Source organism: Hevea brasiliensis, chromosome 13 (assembly GCF_030052815.1).
Source record: "Hevea brasiliensis isolate MT/VB/25A 57/8 chromosome 13, ASM3005281v1, whole genome shotgun sequence".
Lineage (NCBI taxonomy): Eukaryota > Viridiplantae > Streptophyta > Magnoliopsida > Malpighiales > Euphorbiaceae > Hevea > Hevea brasiliensis.
Window position 1 is genome coordinate 50,570,391 of NC_079505.1, and position 25,523 is coordinate 50,595,913.

At 33.6% G+C, this 25,523-nt stretch overlaps 2 protein-coding genes across 2 annotated transcripts; one reads left to right on the forward strand and one right to left on the reverse strand.

Annotated features, from left to right (window-relative positions):
- The first annotated feature begins 4,784 nt into the window (after positions 1 to 4,784).
- Positions 4,785 to 17,199, forward strand: LOC131171876 (preprotein translocase subunit SCY1, chloroplastic-like). The gene is made up of 8 exons (XM_058132006.1): positions 4,785 to 5,068; positions 6,361 to 6,515; positions 6,609 to 6,994; positions 7,637 to 7,936; positions 8,027 to 8,113; positions 11,578 to 11,701; positions 12,941 to 13,104; positions 16,739 to 17,199. The coding sequence occupies exons 1-8, from the start codon at positions 4,884 to 4,886 to the stop codon at positions 16,967 to 16,969; spliced, it is 1,632 nt and encodes a 543-aa protein (XP_057987989.1). The 5' UTR covers positions 4,785 to 4,883; the 3' UTR covers positions 16,970 to 17,199.
- A 1,385-nt stretch (positions 17,200 to 18,584) lies between these two features.
- On the reverse strand, positions 18,585 to 25,286 carry LOC110669132 (cyclic nucleotide-gated ion channel 17). The gene is given in 8 exon segments (XM_021830632.2): positions 18,585 to 19,636; positions 20,127 to 20,363; positions 21,228 to 21,339; positions 22,248 to 22,546; positions 22,623 to 22,835; positions 23,868 to 24,354; positions 24,356 to 24,433; positions 25,012 to 25,286. Coding segments are annotated over 8 exon segments (2,175 nt in total). The 5' UTR covers positions 25,041 to 25,286; the 3' UTR covers positions 18,585 to 18,916.
- Positions 25,287 to 25,523: the final 237 nt, after the last annotated feature.

Below are 25,523 nucleotides of genomic sequence, written 5' to 3' on the forward strand. Positions count from 1 at the left end.
ATAATGTCACAATTCACTATTTCAAATTATTCAAAATAATATGTAGAAAATAATTTACGGAAATTATACGTTGTGCACAAACCTTAAGCAAGTCGCCTCTTGGCCTTGACTCGATTCTTCGGGTTCTTTCCCAGTGTTCTTTTCAACTGAAATACACAATTTTATAGTGTTTTAGTACCATAACTTAACATAAATCCAAAAATAAATTTAACTTCACTTTTACTTAGCTCTAATGTGCTAAACTCGACGTTCTTTAAATTTTGTGTTTTGGGGTTACTATTCACTATACTATTCATGTCAAATTGTTGACTTTCTAAGGCTTAATAAGTATGGAAATTCCAACTTCACCCACATACCACATTTTGATCACTAAATTTGTTGGTTTTGGTTGTTTATTCAAATTCTAAGTCTTTTAGGCACATTTGATAATTTTTAGTTTTGGTGTCTAAGGTTGCACTATTCCATTGGTCATTTTACTGTTGGAATTTGACAAAACTTTCTCCATAGAAATTGTTCCCTATTGTCTTAAGTTTATTCTCCTTTTTGAATCACTCCAATTGGAGTTTTGTAGCTCAAGTTATAGCCATTTGAACCATGGCTGCCGGATTGGACTTAACCCAGATTTCTGGCAAATTTTGGTTCTGGCAGTATTAGGTCACCAAATTTGGGTGGCCAAATGACTTGATTAATGGCATAATTTGGGTTTGTGTCCTTCACGAAAGTTTTAGGTCTATATCTCAAATGTCCACTAGTAAAATTTTAGGTCATTTAGACCTGCCTAGCTCATGTTATGGCCAAATGAACAAACACTGTTCATTTGGTCAGTTTGTACAGGGCAGACTGAGATTTTCTGGATTTGGTCAATTTATTCACTAGGTTTTGGTCACTTTTTGGGCATGCTTCCTAAATGAAAATTGTGTCATTCAGTGTTTATTTTCATTCCCAATTGGTCTCATACCAATTGGACTTGTAAATTTTCATTTTTGGTCCCTCAAAGGGACCTTGGTCATGCTACTAGCAGCATGACCACACTCAATCCGAATTTGATCTCAACTCCAACACTTCCAACACACTTTATTTGGTCACCATTGACCATTTCTCACTTCAAATTAGGTCAAAGACATCATTTACCAATTTTTCACATTTTTGTCTCTCAACCCTAAGTGTCCAAACCCTAACCACACTAAATTGTTGCATTTAGCTAATTCAAAGTCTTTACCCACAATCACTTAACTAATTGAGGTTCATATACCCATTCAAATCAATCAAACCATGCAATAATACCCCCATACACATGCTGGCCGAAATTTAGCTTGGTCCCTCAATAATTTATTTTATTTCATTTTAAGTTTATTTCTAAGTTAATCAAGCTATAAACACAACTAATAAACTAATTTTGCAACTTAAATCCCTAACCTCAATCTTTGATGTCCAATTCTTCAATTCTCTTCCTTTTTCTTTTTCTCTTCCTTTTTCTTTTTCTTTGCTCTTTCAATCCTCTTCTTAGGTTGAGGTAACAAGCTTTGATGAAGTGTTTATGGAAAATCTTAAGGTTAAGTGAGGGAATTTGAGCTTGAGTACAAGCTTCAATGGAAGTTTAACAATGGAGAGGGAGAGAGAGAATGAGGGCAGCACATGGATGAGGAAGAAGACCAAATGAATTTTCTTTTCTTTTCTTTTCTTTTCTTTTATGTATTTTGTCTTATGGAAGACCAAAAAATCAATTTAATTAATTATAAGATTTATGGCATCATGCATGATGTCATGCATGATATCACCTCTCTTCACTTTTTCATTTTCTCATTTTCTTTTTTTATTTATTTTCTTATTAGTTCTTTACTATAATTCTCGATTCTAAAATTTTCTTTTCTTCGATTTTATTTGACAGTCAGGTCAGGAGTCAGCTCTCGGGGTCAATTGACCAAATTACCCCTCACCGGTTCAACCCGGTTCGCAAATAACTCAATATTTCTTCTGGCTCCCTAACCTAATTATTTGACTGACTTAACAATTCTTTTTCGTGATTTTCTCTTTTCCACTGTGTTTGTAATGGTCTTAAGGACCGCAGCGTCACATTTTACGGTTCGAAATTTGAGTTTAAATCGACTTCGCAGTCGTTCCCGAGAAGGTCACCCATCGCTGTGACTCTCGGCTCGTTTAACTTCTTATGTTCTGTTTTTCTTATTTATACTTAACTAATTAACAATTACTAATTATTTGTGTTTATGGCTTATCTAGTTGTCTTAAGTGTGGTTCTAATCCCCTTAATTGTCCGGACCAACACCGATCACCGGAACAGTGAAATATACCAGGCTATGCAAATAGGGGTGTTACATTCTTTGGCAATGGCTTTGGCATTAGAGTATAAGTTAGAGGTTAAAGCAATCATTCATCCTCAATCTTGCAAAAACTAAACCCAAAGGTTCACCTAACTTAAAACATTTTCTTAAAGCTTGAACACCAATTCTTTTATTATGATAAACCTTATTATAGTAAGCATTTTCTCCATAATTCTTGCACCCATTGGAGAAACCTGGCTTATTAGCCAGCTCATTCATCTTATCTTCCAACTCTACTCCAACATGATACAAATCTAAAAACTTGAAAATTGAAAGATATTACATGTTCTCATGATAAGTGGGCAATAGATTTTCTATGATCATCCTAATTTGTTCTTTCTCCACTGGTCGTTGAGTCATAAGGGCAGCTTTATTCCTCCTTCTCATCAAAAATTCAACCAATAGCTCATTAGGTCTCTATTTAGTAGTCTCTGGGTCTCTTTTATTTACAACCAATGTTGTATTATCTGAATATTGCCTAATGAATGCCCTAACCAAACTATCCCACTCCTTTCTAATTTCTACTTTTAAACCATACCATGAGACAATAGCTTCCTCCAATGATAATGAGAGAAAATTGATAATTTTGAACTTGCTTGGCAATTATATCCATGTTTAGAGTCTCAAATCTTCCATGTCAATCATTCTTCATGCATAAATTGTTTCCTAAGGTCATTCTCAATCCTTTCCATTTTCTCCTTCAAGGTGTGGCATGCCTCACTCACCTTTCTCATTTACTTCCCTTTTCCTATGATGATCCTCTCTAACACAGGATTGCTTATCATTGGATTCTCCTTCTATCTCTAATGGTCTTTTAGCTCTCTTGTCTCCCTTCAGTTGTTGCTTTCCAAGTGCCCCAAGAAGTTTTCCCAACATCTCTTCCATTTTTTTACTGTTTGTTATTGCTCTTCGCTTGCCATTTCTTTTCTGGGGATAAGAATATTCTTAGGATGCCTAGAAATGGTTGTAGAACAAAGTATTGGTATGTTATGTATACTAGATGTTAATTTAGATAAATTTACCACTATAAATAATTAAAATTAATAATTAGATATATGTTTTATTATAGTGAGATATTCTCGATGTTGAAGACCATGTATGAACTAGTTTTGGTTTAACTATATTTTGTAATTCTCAAATTCCTGCTTGTATGAGAAAGCTTATGCTATTTTAATATTTTAGGAACTTGTACTTTACTATGTAAAGGATTAGCTCATAAAAATACAGTTTCATTTCTTGTTAAACTATAGACCTAGGATCTAGAGTTGTTGTCATAATCTTTTAATGAACTCTATAGAATAGCTAAAAATCTAGAATTATCAGTAAAATCTTTATTATTTAATTTAATAATTAATGTTAAAGTTCAAGAATATTTTGATCAAATAATGAAATAAAAAAAAAGTAGGATAACAATTGCAATATATAGGACCATTAACAAGATTATTAAATTCAGTCAAAGCAAGTAAAGAATTTACAAAATTTAAATATTTAGTATCATGTAAACATAAGAAAATAGGAATATCTAAATTAATAGGAAATAAATGTTTAATACCTGAACCATACTTGTATGTAAAAATTTATATTTTTCTTATAATTTTCAATAGTAATGGGAGAAAATAAAGTTAATGATTAATAAGCTTGATTTAAAGAAATAAGTTGTCTATTCGTTTAATAAAATAATTTGTAATAATAAAAAAATTTTTATAAATGTAGTTAATATTTTGGTTGGAGATAGATTGATTATGTAATTGATTTTCTATTTAAATAATATTATATTCTTAAATATCAAACTCTCCTTCATTTAAACTTGAAAGAGAGGTAGAAGATAAAAGATCTCTTAAACTAATACTTAAAAAAAGAATCCATAACATTTTACTGTATTTTGCAAAACTTTCTACTGGAAGATGGAGTTGATAGCTAACGAACACTCAAAACTATGTTTCAATATAAAAACTACTCTAAACACAATTAAAAATCTTATACATTTATTTTAATTTTAATTATTGAATTAATATATTAATATAAATAAAAAAATTATATTTAATCAATATTTTTAAATTTTAATATAATTAAATAACACGTGAACTTTTATCATAATAAATTTATTCACTATAATCTATCTATTACTATTAAGTATAAACAGAGCTTTGTTGTTAAGTGAAAATTTTTATTGCAATTTTTTTGGAAGACCTCGTAGTTTGGCTTTTATTAGTCTTTTATATTTTTTTTTTAGTTTTTAATTAATAATTTAATTATATTTCATAAAATTTTAGTAGAAAAATTTTTAGTATTTCAACATTTTATTCAATTTAATTTTATATTAATTAATTAATATTTTATAATAATTAAATTATATATATATATATATATATATATATATATATATATATATATATATATATTTCAAATAAGGAAAAAGGAAAATATAAATTATAGAATGGTAATCCGTAAGCAAGTTCTGCTCCTGCAGAACCACCACTAAAATTTAGATTAGCAGAGTGATAGAGTAAACCTGGAGAGAAGTCGAAGAAAAGCACAACCAAAATGTTGATAACAGTGAGAGAAGCATGTCCTTTCTCCCCCGTTTGTTTCAACTTCTCTTCTCTTTCTAGTCTCAATTTCTCCAAACCCTCTCTCAGACTCAAAGCCTCTGTCTGCAGTGCCACCTTCTCTGTCCAAAGCAAACCCAGCACCACCAAGCCCTGGAACACTGCCTTTAACTCCAAAAGGTACTTCTTTTCCTTTCTTTTTGGGATACCCTTTTCGGTTTTTGTTTTATATTCCCATCTTTCACTTTCATTCATTTATCAAATTGGATTGCTTGTAACTTTCTCCTAAATGGGTAATCTGTTTGTGCTACAAGGGCAATGAATACCATTAATGAATAATAATACGATTAGGAATTCTGGGTGGAATTGCAAAGAATTGGAATGGGAGAAAAAGTCAAGCCTACCTTCGAGCTATGGAATCGTGATGACTAGAATTGTATAATTTACAAGTGCTAACTTTTTGGAAATGTTTAGCAGGATTACAAGTTCAAAACGTGGTAGCTAGAAGTGTTTCTGAAATCAGTGTGGCAGTTCAACATAAATGCGCTATTACATATTTATGAAAAACAGAAGTTGAGCTGCCAAGGTTTTATGATGAAAATTATTTGGTGATTGATTTCTTGTTTTGGTATAGCGTCCAATTAAATCACAAAGAGGGTAGATTTGAAACAGTATTATGACGGTTGGACTTGAGGGGGCAAAAAATAAAATAAGTATTTTGCAGAATGAGGTACAAGAACCTTAATGACAAAAGCCTTCTCAGTTTATGAAATTTAGCTGGATTTAACTAGTATGGTATCTTAGTATCTTACACAATATCTAATGTAACCCCTTCAAGGAAAAGATCAATTGTTTGTTACACTTGATCTGAATTAATGTGAAAGAAGGCTTACTTGAAGTATGATTCCTGATAATTTTTTCTCCTCAGCAATCTTTTAATTTTGCATACATCCTCCTGCCTCCTCCCCCAACACCACCCTCCACAACACCCCCCACCCCCACCACCACCCACCCCCCCCTTGCTATGAGTATTCCAATATCTTGGCGCTTCTAGATAGATGTTTCATTCATGTTACATAATGAGGAAACTACATTTCTATCCGTTTTACATATTATGACACTAAGCAGCGTGGTCAACTGGTTTGGAAAGTCTATTCAATATCTCAATATAAAAAGCTATTCATTGCATGTCTGAACTAGAAGGTAACATGAAATAGTATCTACTAGTTTTCTTCAAAATTGGATTAAAATTCCTGAACTAGATTTGATTTCAAAAACTGTGTTTTTAAGGGTGTTGAAATCTTCACTTTAGTAAGCTTCAATCATATTTGAATTAGTACTTTTGTAATTCATATAATCATGAACAAAATAAATCCTTTTTTTTTCTCCACTCCTGAACATTTACTAGAAATCTGGTTATTCTGCATTTGTTGTAATATTTCTCTCTCTTGATGACTGGAATTCCTTCACAGCTGTGAGAGCTCAGTCTTTGATCCCTTGGGTATTAATTCAGATGTATATTGTGGACTAGATTCTGCTTGGGAAAGCATACTAGCCTTGTTATCACCAATATTTGAGAGTGCCTCAAGTACAAAAAAAGATAAGCCTTCTGCTCGAGGAGTTGCAGGTCTGTTTTCCAATTTGATGTCTTGAAAGTTTTCAAGTTGCAAATTATATTATTAGTTCTTAGAAATTAAGCAGAATTGTTTTACACTTGCAGCTGCAATTGAAGACAGTTCCATTGATTTTGGGGACTTCTTCAAAGGCCCATTGCCAGGAAAGTTTCTCCAGCTTCTGGGATTCCTGGCTCTGTCCCGTCTTGGAATATATATACCCCTTGGTGGGGTAAACAGAGATGCTTTTGCTGGAAATTTAGATCAGAATAGCTTATTGAGCACTTTAGATTCATTTTCTGGGGGAGGCATTGGTAGACTTGGAATATGCTCCCTCGGTATTGTTCCCTTCATCAATGCACAGATTGTGTTTCAGCTTCTTGCTCAAGTTTACCCCAAGTTACAAGATCTTCAGAAAAGAGAAGGTGAAGCTGGAAGAAAGAAAGTTCTCCAGTATACTCGATATGCTTCAGTTGGGTTTGCTATAGTACAGGTATGGAACTCAATATTCAACTGAATAACGGTTAACTAACTTGAACCAGGAGGCCTTGAACCTGAACAAACTATTGAATTCCCTTGGTTTTGGTTGTTTGGTGCTAGACTTTTTGTATTAATGATTACATGTTTAGAGTAAATTAAAATTCAGTGGGAGGATAAGCCAGTGATTTAGGTCTTTTCCTAACAAAAGAGACTTAGATTGATTGAGAAAATGAGTGATGGTGTGTCATAAAAGGAAAAATGTTAAGACAACCATCACATGCAGAAACTTCTGAGTGTAAGCATCCATTACTGGAAAGTTTTCTCTTCATCATCCAAAGAGGTAAAATGGTTTACCTGAAAGAAAATGTTTTTTTACAAACTGATTTGGACTGTTTAAAATTAGGCAAATGGTTAGATCTTAGATTTATTTGTTGTATGGTTAGCATCATGTGTCAGTCTATGGAGAAAGTTGTAATTATTATATATTCTGTCTGAAATTTTTTGAAATCCAGATCAATATTTCATCTTACATTACTTGGTAATGTACTTTATAGAAATCAATGTTTCATCTTACAGTACTTGGTAATGTGCTTTATAAAATGTCAGTTAGCTTTCCTGTAGCATCCTCTTGGACTTTTTTTTTTCCTCATTACAGGCGATTGGCCAAGTTCTTTACCTTCGTTCCTATGTCAATGACTTCAGTACACAGTGGGTTCTGACATCTGTTACTCTATTGACACTTGGTTCTGTATTTACAACCTACATTGGGGAACGAATCTCTGACCTAAAACTTGGCAATGGCACATCTCTTTTGATATTCACAAGTATCATTTCCTATTTGCCGGCATCTTTTGGTAGGACAGTTGCACAGGCATTTCAGGATGGTAACTATGTTGGGCTTGTTACAATCATCATCTCATTCTTCCTTTTAGTCCTTGGCATCGTGTATGTTCAGGTAACCGTTGATTATTTTTGTGGAAAAAGAAAAAAATTGACTTTGTAGAAGAAAATAAACATTAACAAACGTCACAACAAAGGGTTTCAGGAAGCAGAGAGAAAGATTCCGCTCAACTATGCATCAAGATACACCAGCAGAAGTGGACTTCAAAAATCTGCTTACCTACCATTTAAGGTTTGTATTCCAGGTTCCAGCTGGTATTGTTTTCCTTGAACTTTTGGACTTTAAAATCATGATGTCATTGCATAATAATTGTTCATGATTCTTGTTGATGACTGCACTGAAATTTAGTTTTCTCTCACCTTTGAATATTGACTGTCTACTGAGGAGATAATTGAAAAATTAATTTATAAAAAATTCACTTATTTTATTTTCTAATTTCAACGTTAGAATGTACGCCATTGCCCATATATATATATATAAATATATATTCACTTAATCATATCCACTGCCTGGTTTTGTCAGTCATCATGGTCTTTCATTGTTTTCTCTAATGATAAGGAAACACATATTGCTTATGGACTGTTATCAACTTGATAATAGAATACTGTACAATAGTTCATCCTCTGAATGCCAATTTATAGAACATAGTAGATCATAAGTGTTGCTTTCGCACAACTTTGCCACATTGGGATAATTACTATTGAAATACAAATGAAACTGCTCCAAGGTTAAATGCCTCAAAAAAATTATGTTTGAACAGTTAAACTTACCTGGTGAAGGTGAAGGGAAACTGCCATGCAGTTTTTTTTTTTTTTTCCCTCTTTTTGAGGAAAGAGTTGCAGAAGGAATCTAACTCTTTTTTATTTTAATTCCATTATCCTTTTATCTGGAGACATTATCTTTGAAAGAACAGATTTGAAGTGTTATGCCCCTGCTTGTATTACTTGTGTAGAAAGATTGACAATTATTGCTAAATTCACATTTTATATTTGATGGTTGTTCTTGGAATCATTGATGATTGGAAATTTAAGAATTAATAATGGACCATGAAGGCAGCGTGTGCATGTCTTTTTAGAGACCTGTAGTAAGTGAAGGAAGGATAAAATGTGCAATTGATAGAAATGTCCAAATTAATTTGGCACCCTTAAATTTATGCATTCGATGATCATGATAATGTTATCAAATGGGCAGTGTTGGAAAATATTGGCCTTGATATTCTCATTGATCTGTCTGAATATATATACAGAATGTCTACAACTGTTTGGGAAAATATACGGCACTGATTAAGGAGTAAAACAAGGAAAGAATAAGGCAATTATACAAAGTCAATTACATTCCTAAACTGGTGGATATGATTTCCGTATCAGGCAGCAGGGGAAAAAAGTAGGAGGAGGAGGATGAGGAGGGTGTGATAATGTTATCAATTGGGCAGCAGGGGGAAAAAGGAGGAGGAATAGCAGGAGGAGGGCATGATAATGTTATCAATTGGGCAGCAGGGGAAAGGCATTTCTTAAAGTTTATCTAATACCCTTTAGACATTAAACTCAACTCAACTCAACTAAGCCTTTATCCCAAAAATTTGGGGTCGGCTATATGGATTCGCTTTTTCCACTCACCGATTTTTTTTTTAAAAAAAATAAATGTGTATAATGCTTCTATGTCAGTCACTCTCTCTCCTCCAAGTCAATTTTTCTTTTTTTTTTTTTTTTTTTTATCTCTACTAATATGTATACTTTGTCTATCTTCGAGCCTCTGTATGTCCTTCCTCACCAAACCACCACCCCCTAATCTCCCTCCTCTCAACTTTTCTTCAATTGGCACCTCTCCTACTCTTTTTCTCTTTTTTTTTCACTCTTTATTTCACTAGTCTCTGTCCACTCACTCATCCACCTTAACATTCTCATCTCTCTTATCTTCTTCTTATTACTTTTTTTCTTTCAACTGCACTCACTCACTATATATATATATAGCCTGGTGTGTGTATTTATTTGTTTTTTTTTTAATTTTAATTTTTTAATTCATTCAATCACAAAACTCCGCCTCACTCCCCACTTCCACACCATCCATCCACATCTATCCTCTCCCCTATCCCTCTCTCCCCCCCCCATACTTGATCCTAGATCTAGATATTTATTTAAAGTGATTATTACTCAACAACTCTATTCTCTCACACTACTCTTTCCTTCCCTATCCTGGCCTTTCTTGAACTTGCAACTTCATGTGCATGTGCTCGTCTCTTAAAACTTAAACTTTTGACTCTAGAGTTTCTCCAAAGTTCTCTCTCTTCTCTATCTCTCATCTTCATCTCTCATCTATCATCATCATCATCATATCATCATCATCACAATATCATCCATATCATCTATCTCTATCATGTAAATAATAAAAAAAAAAAAAAAAAAAATAAAAAAATGGGTGTAAATCCAATTGAGTCCGGAAAATCTTGATCGTCTCTTGTCCATCTCTTTCCTTGTCCCATCAATAGTAGTCTACTTTTGTTACATATATATCAATTACCTATACTCTATGTACTTACTTACTTTTGTTGCTCATATCACCTTCCTCCTTCTCCTTCTCTTAACCATCTCTCCTTCTCCAAATCAAAAAAAACTCTCTCTTCTCCATCCATCTCTCTATCTCTCCCATCTCTCTTCTCTTCTCATCTCTATCAAACCAAAATGAGATCCAGAAGAATTGAATGATGAAAGAGAGAGAAGAGAGAGAAGAATGACTAATACCCTTTAGACATTAATCAAGAAAAATAAACGCTTCTTAATCTGGTGCCTAGAATGGCAAAATAAAAATGAACATTGTAACAAAAGAAAGAAATTCAACTTTGGAAGAGCTTGTGTAGGAATTGGATACTGCCTTATATTATGGTGGTTGCAATATATTTTTTTGACCTGCTTCAAAACTGCTAGTTATTTCTTCTGATTGTTTAAAGGAGAAACCTTTTTCACCATCTCATGCTTCTCTCCTTTTTTATTAAATGGCATTATGTCTAACCTCTAATGCATGATTTACTTTGTGTTCCACATTTATTAATAAAGTTCTCCACTAGTAATTGTAACATGATTATCTTATGAGTGCTTAAGTTTGACCGAAATTCTCTTTGGGTTTTTCCCTTAAGGAAATGGTGTTAACTCTAATCCTTCTTAAGGCATTCATCTTTTATTCTAATTCAGAAGTATAAAAAGAAAAAAAAATAAAAAAAAGGAAGATAAGAAGATCGTTTTGTTGAACATCTTTGTTCATTCAATTCACAGACATATTTTTTATCCAATTGTATTTCAGTTTCCATCTTATTAGAGGTATCCTGTCAGTTTGATGGAGATATGTTAGTTTGTAACCACAAGAATACATTCAACAGCTTAAGTTGATTATTTTATAATTTGTCTGGCAGTGGAAAACCACTTGCTAGTTTACCCTTCATAAGCCATGGGACCTGTACCTATTCCCAACTTATAGACTGGTGTGTGAAATCCAACTAGTAAAGGAACCAAAGGAGGAAAATAAAGATGGCTGTAGTGCAATGTAATATGTAAATACTATTATTTATGCTAAATAGTAACTTGTACATGTAGCTATCTTCCTTTCGCTTACAGTGAGAATACTTCTTGCAGTTCTATGTTTTTTTATTGATTTTGTTGTGTAATATTCATTGTTTGAATTTTTATGATGTTTTAATTAACCAGGTAAATAGTTCAGGAGTTATGCCAATCATATTTTCTACTTCATCATTGGCTCTTCCTGGCACTCTAGCAAGATTCACTGGAATATCTGCATTGAAGAAAGCTGCAGTGGCTTTGAACCCAGGAGGTGAGGTTTTTGCTGGTGGTATTTGTTGAAATATGAAATTGTGTTAGTTTTGAAGCAAACTGTTTCTTGTCTGTATTAATATGATTGTTTGACTGACCATAAACAGAACTATTCTTTTTTTTTTTTTTTTTAAAAAAAATTTAATTTCTCATCAAGTTTTAGAAATTAGATATCTCTTTATCTCATCTAAAGGACTTCTCATGATGCATAAATTTATAAAATTTTTGTAACTACTTAGCATCAAGTTGACTCAATGCTTATTCAATGATCACAACTGGAGCTAAGTAAGCCTGTCTTTTTACCTAGGCCTGCAAAGGGAGTTGAGCAACTTGAGTTTGGTTGGCCTCAACTCATTTTTCTGCTTGCTCAAGATTTTTCATGATTTTGTCAAATTGAACTTGATCCATTTTTATGGCTCCTTAAGAATAAAGCTAAGCATGGGCTGCAGTCTTTGACAGTCTATCAATGACATTTTTTTTTTTTTAGATTTTTCCTTTACCCTTCAGCTAATGTGCAATTAAATTTGGCCCCTATCCATATCAGTGATTTAAGTTATTCTCATTTTAGACAAAGTGGCATCCTATTTTAGACTAAATAGCAGCCTTTCCTTCAAAAGTCAAATGCAATATATATAAAGCAGCCTTTCCTTCAAAAGTCAAATGCAATGTATATATATATTGCATTTGACTTTTGAAGGAAAGGCTGCTATTTAGTCTAAAATAGGATGCCACTTTGTCTAAAATGATACTCTTGAATGGGAAGTCTTCCGGCTCACATTCAATTTCATTACTGTAATTGTGGATCTGAAATTGAATATCAAGCTAACAGACCCATGTGAACCGAGCTCAAAAGTATTATGCGTGTGTTGCAAGCCTAGCTTGACTAGAATAACTCAAGAATATCTTGAGCTCAAGCCAAACTCAATCAGTGCCACAATTTAGTTGAGCCAAGCCTGGACAATAGAATATTAAGCTTGGTCAATTCATTTTCACCCTTTCCTACCTTGTATACTGATTGAGATACTCACTTAGTGGAGCTTTGGGGTGGGGTTGGATGTTTGGCAGTTTTCCAACCTCTGATTTATTGTTGGAGTTGTAATGGCATAATTCAGAGATTTAACTGCAAAACTAATCATGATGAATTGAAAGAAATGACTATGCCAGCAATGCATTGGCATTTATAATTCAATTTTTTCAGTTATCGTTAAGTCCTAACTTAACCAGATAAAAATCTTTGTAGGTTCCTTCTATCTACCAACCAATATCCTATTAATAGCCTTTTTCAACTATTACTACACCTTCCTACAATTGGATCCTGATGATGTGAGTGAACAGTTGAAGCGCCAAGGTGCATCAATTCCATTAGTCCGACCGGGTAAAAGTACAGCTGCATTTCTGAAAACGGTAATTTCCTCTATTTCTGATGAGATATGCTTATTTCTTTTTTTATCACAAAGCCTGGACCACTCTACATGATACAGAGGGTTCTAATGGTGCATCAAATAATTAACATTAGGATAGAGAACAGTTTTGGATGGACTTACCTTTGTGATGGATTAAAGGCTTGATGGTTTGGAATATTAAGGGGAATTTGCATATGCATAATTGAATTGGGACTAGTTAAAATTTTGATGCATAAAATTAAGAAAAGTATTTAGCTAGAGATATGATTTTTTTTTTTTTTTTTTTTGCAATTATTGTATTGAATTGTCCTCTTCTTTTCCCTGATTTATAATTTCTTCCCCTTATCCTTTTTGGATAGACAATTAAAAATTTTATCATGTGTGGATGAAGATGATTGTTGTCAAAAGCGGCAAGAGTTCTATATTCACCTACCACTGGGCAATGGAAAAGAAAAAAATAAAAAATAAAACATAAAAAAAGAAGAAGAAAAGAAAAACCAGTGGAAAACTTAGGCTAAATGCATGTGCCCTTGCACTATAGTCAAAAGTACAATTAAGCCTTCATGGTATGGTTTGTTCAATTAAATAAGATTTTAATTTTTTTTACCTATTAAGCCCTCTTGAGAATGAACTAATATATGTGTTTCTAACTAGATAAAAATATTTGTTCTTTTTAAATATTTTACCATTTTAGTAAATAATTTAAAATATTTTAACTAATTATAAAACAACAATAACAACTAAGTCTTAATCCTAGACTAGCTGGGGTCTGCTATATTGTATCCTTTTTCGCCATTTAGCTCTATTTTAAACTACTTATGCATCAATATTTAAAGATTGTAAATCTTTTAATATTACTTATCTCTATGTCATTTTAGGTCTCTCCCTTAATCGACACTCTCATTTTATTCCCAATTTGTGCTATATGCATTATCTGGCAGTGGTAATCATTTCTAGTCTTATCCTACTAGACATCCATCTTAACATTTATATCTCTGCCTCACTATCTTGTGGATATGTCATACTTTAGATACCCAATATTCACTCCCATACAACATAACTAGCCTTAGAGTTATCAAAGGTGCACCTTAGCTGCAAGGCGAGACAGGCAAAGACGACAACACCTCTAAACCTCCTAGGCAAGCAAGCTCACTTAGGCACACCTAGGCAAGCCCATGTGCGCTAAGGCATTTGGTGTTCCCTAGAGAGCCCAGCCATAAACGCCCAGGAGCACCTTCTTTTTTTTCGTTTTTTGGTCTTACTCATATCGTAGACAGAGGCCACGAAGAGAAAAAGAAGAAGAAGATCTAACTTGGGCCTTACTTCTCAACTTCTCAATCCTCAAATTCAGAATTTTTTTTCCTTCCTTCTTCTGAATCTTCTATTTCCCCCATCCACTTGGGTTTGCTACCCTTTTTTGTTGTCGACATGCTACCTTTCTTTTTTTGGTTACCAACTTCTATGCTACTCTTTTTGCATACTTTTTCTTTCTTTTTTAGTTTTGAAAATAACATTTTTTTTTCTTTTTTTTAGTTTTGAAAATTAAGCACCTAACTATTATTATTTTGTGCGGTTAAGACATTTATGTTGTATTTGGATACATGAATTTGAATCCATGAATTTTGATTTAGATCAAATACCTTATTTGGGAGGTTTAAAAAAAAAATTCGGATTTCAATAGAATCCAAGATAAATATAAGACTAAAAAAAGTAAGAACTTGAAATAACTATATTAACTATGTTATTTGAAATTGAAATTCAAGCTAATAAAAAAAATTTTTTTTTTATACTTAGCTCTATTTTCAACTTTAAAATTTGAAATTCTTTTCGTTAACCAAACAAGATATTTTCAAATAAAAATTTCAAATCTTATATTTAGAATCTGAATTTCAAATTCAAATCCGTAAATCCATACGCAATCTTAAGGATTTTGAGTTGTTACTTTTGGCAGAAAATTTCTTCTTGTTATCATTGAGTTGAGTACCAATTGAAATTGGACAACATTCAGTTCTGCTAATTATAATTTGTGAAATTTATAATAGAAGAAACTAACATGAAATAAGTACTTTGTCGCTATCAATATCATATTGTCTAATAAAGACAAGTCATTAAATGTATATGATAAGTGATGACATTTTATTATGCCAGTAAAAATTCTATAACAATAAAAGCAGATAAACTTAAATAATTATCTTATATTTGAATTTATTTTTGATGAACTTTTCTTATTTTTGTGCCTCGCCTCACTTAAGCGCGTGCATTGCACTTAGGTTCCAAGACTCTTAGTGCCTTGGTGCTCCTTGCACCTTTGATAACAATGGCTGGCTTGATCAGAGTTCTATAGAACTCACCTTTCACTTTGTTAAGGATCTTATGGTCACACTCCTCCATTTCATCTATCATGTTTTGATCATATGAGTTACATCTTCATTTATTGCTTCGTTCTTTTAGACAATAGAACATAAATGCTTGAATTAGTTTGTAAAAATTAAAAAATACAACCAAAATTTCCCTCTCTCTCAAATTCAATCTTGCCATTCATTTGAGGACCAGAGACACCTTTTTGAAATTTCCAAGGCGTGAGCTCTTGATGGAGGAATTCCCAGATTCCCATAGTGTGAGCTCGTCATGGTAGCAACTGACAAGAGGCAGTTGGTGATGGCATGGTGAAGGAGCTTCGGTGGTTTATAGAATGAGAAGGATCTCAACCTGGACATATCGCCAATGGCATTAAGCTGGTGGAACTGTAGCTTAGAACTCCCTTGATTGATCCAAGATGGACCAAAGGCAGAAGCCATAGATGATTAAAATGTATAATGTTTTAAAAAATAAAATAATACATTTGTCTATTAAACAGTCTATATATTATTTTATTCTCAAAAAGGCTTAATTGGTAAAACAAAAAATTGTTTTATACCCAATTAAATAAAGTAATCGTGAAAAGCTTAATTGCTCATTTGATTATGGTATAGGGGCCTTCAAATGTGACAAAACAGAAAGAGGAAAATGAATGAGAATAAGGGGGTGGGTATTGGGAGTAGAAGAGAGTGAACTACATTAAGAATGAAATATATACAAAGTGTTTAGGTGGAGGAGGATGTCATCATTGTTGAATATCAGTTTAGGCAACTTAAATAGATATAGTTGAATAAAAGATATAAATTTGAGGGAAAATTGAATTATTATTATTATTATTATTATTATTATTATTATTATTATTATTATTATTATTATTATGGGCTTTTCCATCATTGATATTTACATAAGATCTTGTCATACCGTGTTCTGGTTACATTTTATTACTGCTACATGAAACATAGCAGTTGTTTGGAAATGTGAAACATAATGAGCACTTTAATTTCCTTAATTATCTGCCCTGCATTTTGTTTTATTTGAATAGCTATCTCCCCTAGTGTTTACCTGTCACTGTTCTAAATAAACCTAGTATTTTGATCTTGCATCATTGTGTTTCTTTCCTATGATAGATAGCTTTAGCTTTCATAACCATCTAATCCTTTGGAGAAGCTACCATAAGTTTTTGGTTGCATTTCAGAGTCATATGTATTTTATTGCGATGTTTGACTTTTAAGAATCTTCTATGCACGATAATGTACTTCCTGTGGTTTGCAATATAGGTTCTCAGCAGGATATCAGTCCTGGGTTCTGGGTTTTTGGCTATACTGGCTGCTGGTCCAGCTGTTATTGAACAAATTACAAACTTGACTGCATTTCGAGGATTTGCAGGCACTTCCGTCCTCATTCTTGTAGGTTGTGCAACAGATACTGCTAGAAAAGTTCAAGCAGAAATAATCTCCCAAAAGTACAAGAACATAGAATTTTATGATGATGACAGACATGGTCCCTAAAAAGCTACGCCAAGTCCTGAGAGGAGAAATTCTTCAAACCGTACAGTAATGCTTCACAACTTGACATTTTGTAACTGAAATGGCATCATGATATGTATTTTGCCCAGTTGTATTTAAGTTTTTGGTTTGTGTATTATAGTCTTGTGCCTTGCAGCTTGATTTAGGCTGTAACTTGTACATACTGCTGCAGCAGATTCACAGTTATACTAATTTCAGTCCTTGCAGCATCATGTCCTTAGCCTTTTGCACTTGTAGTGTTTTTATTTATTTATTTATGTATTTTTTGCAGCACTTAATGCTTAGTGCCACCTGCGCCACTTCTTGTAGGGGATTCAATGAAACGGGATACCTTGCAAGTGGTACTGATAATAGCTATGATTATACTAGGTTTGGTTGAAGGAACTTTATAGTTTAGCACCTCTCTGTTTTTCAGCTGAAATAAAAGTTCACTCTGAAAACAGTAGCAGAAGTGATTTGGTTGGTAATAGTTCACTGTTTGGGTTTAGTGAGAGATGGAATGATACAAGGCAGAACCAGGTAGAATAGCATGAAACAGAACGAGATAGATAATTGTCCTGTCTAGTATATGGAGTAGGCAAGACAATTCATGAATAAGTTTGTAGTTGACATTTCGTTACTAAATGTAGTAGAATTAGAGAAAGGTGAACGACCTCCTATTATGTGCTTATTATTTGCATAAATATTACACCCTTATTATTTGCGTAAATATTACACGTTGTAAATCAATTTTATAAGTATTTTCATAAAAATCACTAAATTTTAATTTTTTCATAAAGCTCACTAAATTTCAATTTGATTTCAATTCATAAAAGTCTCAACTACTTTATAAATAAAATTATCTTATTTTATTAATTTTTTAAAAAATAAAAAAAAATAAAATACATAAAACGCATTTAACTATCTCCTAGCCGTGAAATATCTCTCATTTTTTTGTTTTTTCTCTAATACAGATTATTAGTTAGGTAATTTTATTTGTAAAATAATTAAAAGAAATTAAAGTTCAACAATTTTTATAAAAATTCATAAAATTAGTGAGCGCATGCAATAATTATATCTTAATGTGCAGTACCTTAACCTAGGTTAGTCAGGTGCTTGTTTAGTTCCTGAACTATTTCGGGACCAGTACAGGTCAATGGTTTGGCGAACCAAATTGTTCCAGAATCAGATTACAAGGGGTCCATTAAAGGCCTCTCTCCAATTGCTAGTTTTAGCTGGATTCAAACTAATTTAAAAAAAAAAAATAGGCGAAGACTTTAAAGGGTGCCAAATGGATTAAATTATTTTTGAATCGAAATTGAAATCATAAATTATCAAAATGAAAATTTAGATCAGAACCGGCTAAGAATCAAAATAGTAGAGAACAATGGCCAACCAATTCAATTCTAATTCATCCCTTCACTTGGCCCTGAATCGCCAATTCCAACATGAAATCGTCCAAACCGGTGATCAAGCCTACCTCAACCAATGGACTGAAACGATTCCTCTCTCTCTCTCTCTCTGTGTACAAAAAAGGGAATCATTTATGTCTTGCATTCGCGCGGTATGATAATACGCTTTTCGAAGAATTTATAATAATTTAGTTCAGAAGCTCATCTAAAATATTAAATAGGACTAAATTGGTAAATCATCCGAGTATATCCCATGGCCCATGCATTGAATCAATCATTAGCCCTTGATGAAGCTGGCATGATTACAGCAATTAAAAAAAGGGGAAAAAAAAAATCACAAGGTACCGCAGCATACAATAAAACCACTCCCCATGTTCCTCCTCTCGCCCTCTTCCCCTCTTCTCTCAGGAAAAGGAAGGACATTCAAATTGTCAGCGAAGTTCATTTGTGTAAGATATTGGATTCCAGAGCCATTAAATTGTTTTCTGGCTCTTATGAAACAATTTTGGCCTTTCACCTTTGGCAGAGAAAGCTAGCACTATTCATCATCAGCAAAAAAGTCAGGTTCATCAGGCTTACGTAGTTTTGGCATCTCAGCATCCTTAATCTTTTGAGCTCCTCTCCTTGTGTTTGCAGCAAATCTTGAAGCCAGTATTGTGACCCCAAGGTTCATTTTCGCCTGAGAACTTGGACCATCTGAAAAATGGTCTCCTTCCCGTTGCCCCGTTTCATTAGTCTCTTTTCCATCCAAAGCAAAGGATTCTGAAATGGTAAGATTATTCTCCATCATCCTTCTCTTATGCCGAAGCCAAGCAGCCTGTATGAAACAGGCTGCCCACGTCCTCCAATGATGGGAATGATACCTGAATGTATGCTGCAGCCTTTTGCTATGGAGACGTCTGAATTGGTTGGCAACAAACTTTAGATCTTCAGCTCTCAATGCGAAAGCTTCAACTTCATTTAGAGCTCTGACTGTCCTAGTTGAGGAAGGCAAGTTAAGAGACGATATAGGATGAAATGACAAAGCCAGTAGATACTCTCCTCAAAAATCCCCAGGTATCAAAGTAATTGAGTTGAAGAAACCAGTTCGGCCTCCATTGGTAGTAGAACTCTCCAGTCTGCCTCTGATAACAAATAGCATTTCTGTTACAGGGTCACCCTCACGTACAATATAGGTGCCTGCAGTGCTAAGAGAAGAAACCAGACGCTCACATATTGCATCAAGCAACTGATCATCCATCTGTGAGAAGAAAGGGACCTGCAAATGAGAATCCAATCGGCTGTTATTCTAACAGAAGTAAACTTAATGAGAATATATCACAATATTAAGACATATCAACATCCATTACTTTAAATATTAATCTCAATAAGATGCCTTATAGGGTAACTGCTTTTTCCCCAGTTTATTTTTGCTCAACTTCTTAAACAAAGGATGGGATTTCTTTCAATTCATCAAAGATGGTTATTGAAAATGAGGTTCCACTAGATGAGCACAACTGAGTGCTGGGACTCCAAGGAAGGTTTACAATGACCCTTGATCATATATATCAGGCTCACAACTGACTAATACAACCGAAGAAACCTTTACTCGGTATAAGCTTGTTTAGATAGTCTACATCTTCGAAGTCCAGAAATGTAATTTCATATCTTCATAGCTGAATGCCATATATTTCAACAAGTATGACCGGAACATAAACAGATAAAAGTTATTTCATTTCAAGAATATAAAATATATGAATTAAACATACACGTAGAACAAGGTCCAAGCATAAGTGGCGCTGGATATCACGCCGAAGATCAGCAGGTAAACCACCCAGGATAGATTCTTCATGTACTCCTCGAGTTGCAAGCCACTTATATTGAACAAAACGTCTAACCTGCCTTTTCAGATCTTCAGGGAGTTGGCGATGCCTCATCCACTCCTCAGTATCTCTTCGCTTAAGCCTCCACTCCTCAAGTCTCACGGTAAGGGACTGAAGGTATGTCTACCTCATAAACAAATGTTAAAACCATTAAACAATATAGATACACTAACAATTACAAAAAGCATCACTCAAATATGGTCCAACCAAACCTAGGAATAAAATTCTAGGCACAATCTTATCATTTAGCACTTCTATGAGAAGCAATATATCCCGGCACCAAGGCCCCTTAATATATTGATTGCAAGCCCAAGACATTTAAAGGGCAATATCACTTTTCCAGCATCAGGAAATGGCCATTGAAAGTAACAAGCATAATATAGCTCAGTTCAATGTTAACCGTTTTTGCTTCTTCAAATGTTTAGTGAAGAATGCATCATCAGAACATTCGAACTCGTACTCATGAGTATGAAGAAAGGGAATAGAAAAAGGATCAGCCATTTGGTTGCAAGACGCAAGAAACAAATTTTTAGTACTAAGCTTCTTATTTTCAGGAACAGACATCACATAAAGTGTCAACTGCCAAAAGTAAATATCTTGACAATGTGATAGCACAGTTCTGAGGGTTAGGGAGGGAGGGAGGGGGGGCGGGGTGGTGGAAGGAGATTATAGTGTCCACAAAAACAGTCTAGACTTGCAATGCATCAGGTATAAGTCCTGGGAATGCATAAACATGTTAAACCAATAAATTAGGGGCAAGGTTTTTCAATTGACTCAACTATGGTTGGAGAAACTAGAGCATATTTTTCAATGTGTAGCATGATGGTACAAATTGGTGGAGGAGAACTAGGAAACTGATAAACTTTCAGTAAAAACCTACAACTGAAAACACAACGAAATAGATGCTTCAATTTATTTCAAACCAAGAGAGTAAGAAAGCACAATAAAAATAGGATGATGAAACCTGAGTAAAACATTTTCCAGTACCTGCATATTGCCAATCAAGTGGGCAAAGAGAACAAGACCCAAGATGGAAATGAGAATGGCAAATGATGTCTCACCAATATATGTGCTAGTCGACAAATTCTGCCCATATGAACTGAAAATAAGAAAATGAAATACATGAAATTTTCATTACCTCACTTAGATGGCATAGAAACTCCTTTCTTTTCGAGAACTTAGAGAGCAAATACAGAAAGCAGTCATTCAAATGACAATAGACTAGTATTGCTCTTTAAAGAATTCACATTAACAGGGCCATTAGTGCATATATCAATATTAGTTAGAATAAAGTAAGATTCGAAATCTTATCTATTATTCTGATAATAAAATAATATTAGATTATTATTCTGTTAATAAATAATATTAGATCAGTTTTACATTTAGAATTTATATTATCATAATTGAGACCATGTAGTTATAGCACAAAATCTTACCCAGTGGTCCTAACATGCAGTTTAAAAGGCTAAAAACCATTAAAGAGCTCCTGAACTATACATGTTTTGCCATTGAGCCCTTGACCTGAATGTGTTCTACCAAGCTTCCTTCAACTTCTTGATTTGTTTCTATTCTCCTATTTGAGTACCAATAATTAAAAAAGAAAAAGAAAAAAAAATTTGATAAATACCTGGCTAGAAATCCAAGTTATGAAGGAAATCCATAAAAGAATGCACAAATGTATTTATTATATGCTAACGTGAGGAAAAAGAAAATAAAAAGTTAACTTATTATATTGTTTTCACCTTTTTTTTTATAATTTTAGTCAACATACTTGGTGAATAACCACTCACATTTAATGGCAAGATCAGTGAACATGTTTAACGTTCATCAAGTTGGTCCTCAATAGGACCAAACAGGGGAGTTGAGAACGCAATAAATATTTCAAGGGCTCTCTAATGGTTTTTGCCTAGTTAAAACATAGAGCAATCAAACATGAAAAGAATGTAAGATGGAAATTAAATAGGAAAGGTGATTCTGAATTGCGATACATGTAAATAGTGAAGATACCTTAGTTGCTGTAAGCCCCACCACAAGCAGTAGAAATACTTTTCAATGAAGTTAGAGGAGACAACCTTTTTTGACACTGCATCTTCAAATATACCATAATCGAAATTATTATTGCTTGGATCACAGTTCTTGAAAACACTTGTGCTATTTGCCCATGTCTTGCGATCACCATGGTTAAAGGTATCACAATCTAAATAACTTAGGAAACATTTGATAGGATCATTTTCCTCTCTACAATTTGATTTCCAGCAAGATTTATACCTATCAACAGATAGCAAATACCATGCTGCTCCTAAAACCTAGATTAAGGAAAAAAGAAATTCAAAATGGCAGAAAAACCAAGTACAAGTATAAGAATATAAATGCAAAACTTACATGGCTTGCCAACATGTACAGTAGCAAATTATATACAGCCCCTGCCCAAGCTGTTCTTGTGACTACTCCAGCTGCTTTAATGATTTCAGAACTCAAAGGAAAAATTAGATATAATCTGGGAATATATTGTAGCAGAACAATTAACGCAAGTGCATTGTTCTTATGATCAGTTGTTCGACTTCTTGCTGCTGGTATGATAAACCAGATTACAATCTGCATAAGAGTTCAGTTAATTCAAATATCATTTTTTGCTTGGTATAATTATAATACAGTCTCTAGAAAAATATCAATATTCCCAGCATAACAGATAAGATAGATTGGAGGAAAATGATTTATCAATTCACCTTCTTCAAGTTATCAAGACCAGAATTCTATTTCAGAAACAAGCAATCCATGCTACTAGTGGCTGGTAAACAATACAAATGGATGATTTTTCTAGCACGCCCTCTCTCTCTCTCTCTCAATTCATCAAGAATTTTACTTCAGAAACAAGCAATCCATGCTACTAGTGGCTGGTAAACAATACAGATGGATGATTCTTTTCTAGCACGCCCTCTCTCTCTCTCTCTCTCTCTCTCTCTATTCATCAAGAATTTTATTTCAGAAACAAGCAATTCATACTACTTGTGGACAGTAAACAATACAGAAGATTGATTCTTTTCTAGCACTTCCTTTGAACTCCTCATAAAGAGACATTTTCTCTCAATAAATTTTCTTATGAGAGAGAAGAGGCAGAGAGAGTTTGGATGTAAGCAGGGCATGGACTTCGAGTGCCAAAAATTGTGATATCTGTGTCATAGCAGATTTCTCTTTATTTCTACAAAGACAACGGATAGAGATCATATCCTTTACCTTCGTGTGTGTGTGTGTGTGTGTGTGTGTGTGTGTGTGTTTTCAATATATTTTTCTGTCTGCCTGTGCATTTCAAGGCTGGAGTTGTAGCTCTACTAGTGTGCCCTTCATTAGAACCTTTAGCTATAGTCAAGCAGCCAGCAGACCAGCATAGACTCAGAAACAGTATCAAAAAGAGAAATTAATAGAAACTAAAATATAAATGGATAGAAGCTAGCTACAATTAGCATCCAAGCCCTCATGGTGAGCTATCATTGTTGGAGACGGCCTACAACTCCAAATTCATTATCTAGTTTACTTTGTCAGCCAAACAAATTGAATTAATGATAAACTAGGATATGAAACATGCATAAACTGAAAAATATAAAAACCGATTATGATAAAAAATATTACCTGAGGTAGAGGCAGTGTGGCAATAAGATCAATGAAGAAGTCAGATCTAATATATCTCCAAGCAATCTTCTTTGGATCCATAACAAGTTCGCCCCTCCCAAAGACACGAGTGTTTGGAGCAACATAAGCAGTCCTGAACTTTATAATCATGTGCAACAAATAAAAAAGATCTGCAACAGTCCGAAAAAATGTTACAACTATTCGCAATTTTGAGTCACCATTGACACATAAAGATTCTTCATCCCCTCCAACAATAGGCAAGTAAAAGTACAGAGGATCAACAAAAAGTGCCAGCAAGCATGAGACAAGGAAAATCCTGTTCCATCGCAGCACAATATCGCTTCCTGGATCAAGCATCCTATGATGCCATGATGCATGGTCTGCTGGAAAAACCTTGGACCTCCCAACTTTGCTACTCTCTGTTAATCTATTTCTACCACCCATCATCCCATTGTCTGCTTTTAGCAATGACGATTTAAACTTTGTCTGCAGAAGACATCTCTGGGTGTACAAGATCATTTTTTCCCCATGATGTTTCTCTATATTGTTTTCCATCAGAATAAAACCTACAAATTATCAAGCCAACTATATTAGAAGATAACTCCAAATTTCTGGATACACTCCCATAAATTTTTTTTTTCCTAGGAACAAAAATAAACTTCACAAGGGGTATTCCTTTACAAACCTAAGTGAAAGATAATACTATTAATTTACCATTTAAAATATGAAAGCTTGGCCACCAAAATTACTAAATGGACCAGCAAACAAGCACTAGATTTTAAAGGGTATTGCAGAATATCCAAAATTTTCACTCATTTTTCAACAATTACCGATTAAACAAAGAATCTGGTTTGTCGTCAATGTAAAATCTAAAAGGAAACGAAACCCAGAAACCCGTTTATAAGAATGATGTCATATCTATCTACAAATAACCAAGAAAATAAACCCTCCTCTACGCAAGAGTGGTACAACCCTATAACAGAACAGCAATTTAAGTTTCCAGCAACCAGACAACGCATTCAAACAAGAACTAATTCCACTCCAGTTTTCATGTAAATGGCAATTAAAGGAGAACCCAGAACAAGATCAGATAGAATCAAGAAGTTGTAATTACAAAAAAACAAAAGTGAAAAGAGAGACTTACCTTACAAGTTTACCCTTCTTCGACTCCATTGCCTAGAACAAGGTTGAAGCTATAAATCTGATCTTATAAATCTGATCTTTCCAAGACCATAACAGAACCAAAAAAAGCTGTTAAAAATGTGAGTTGAATTACAGTGTAAGATTCAGAGTTGAGAGTGAGGAATCAGGAGAGAGCTATGCAATTTTTGTCTATGAGATGAACCTAGAAAGCTGTGACCATTAGTCAACCTTTTTTTTTTACCATTGACACACCTAAGTCCCCAAAGACAAATTTTCTTTTTATTTATTTTATTTTATTTTATGACACAAACCAGAGTATGACCGCATGAGACTTATTACATTAGTCGGTCGTAGTGGGTTGTCTGGTGGAATTAATAAAGGAAGCAGAAGGGAATATTATCACAATTTTTTCATTTTTTATTGCTTAAATGTTGATGAAAAGAGATGCGTTCACACTTTGAAATAAAAAATATTAGCTATTTCTTTAACTATATATTTAATTAATAAAGATTA

Coding starts and splice junctions, on each gene's coding strand:
- LOC131171876 (XM_058132006.1), top strand. CDS start 4,884: ATGTTGATAACAGTGAGAGAAGCATGTCCTTTCTCCCCCGTTTGTTTC. Junction 6,995..7,636: donor TTGGGTTTGCTATAGTACAG/GTATGGAACTCA, acceptor TCCTCATTACAG/GCGATTGGCCAAGTTCTTTA. Junction 11,702..12,940: donor AGTGGCTTTGAACCCAGGAG/GTGAGGTTTTTG, acceptor AAATCTTTGTAG/GTTCCTTCTATCTACCAACC.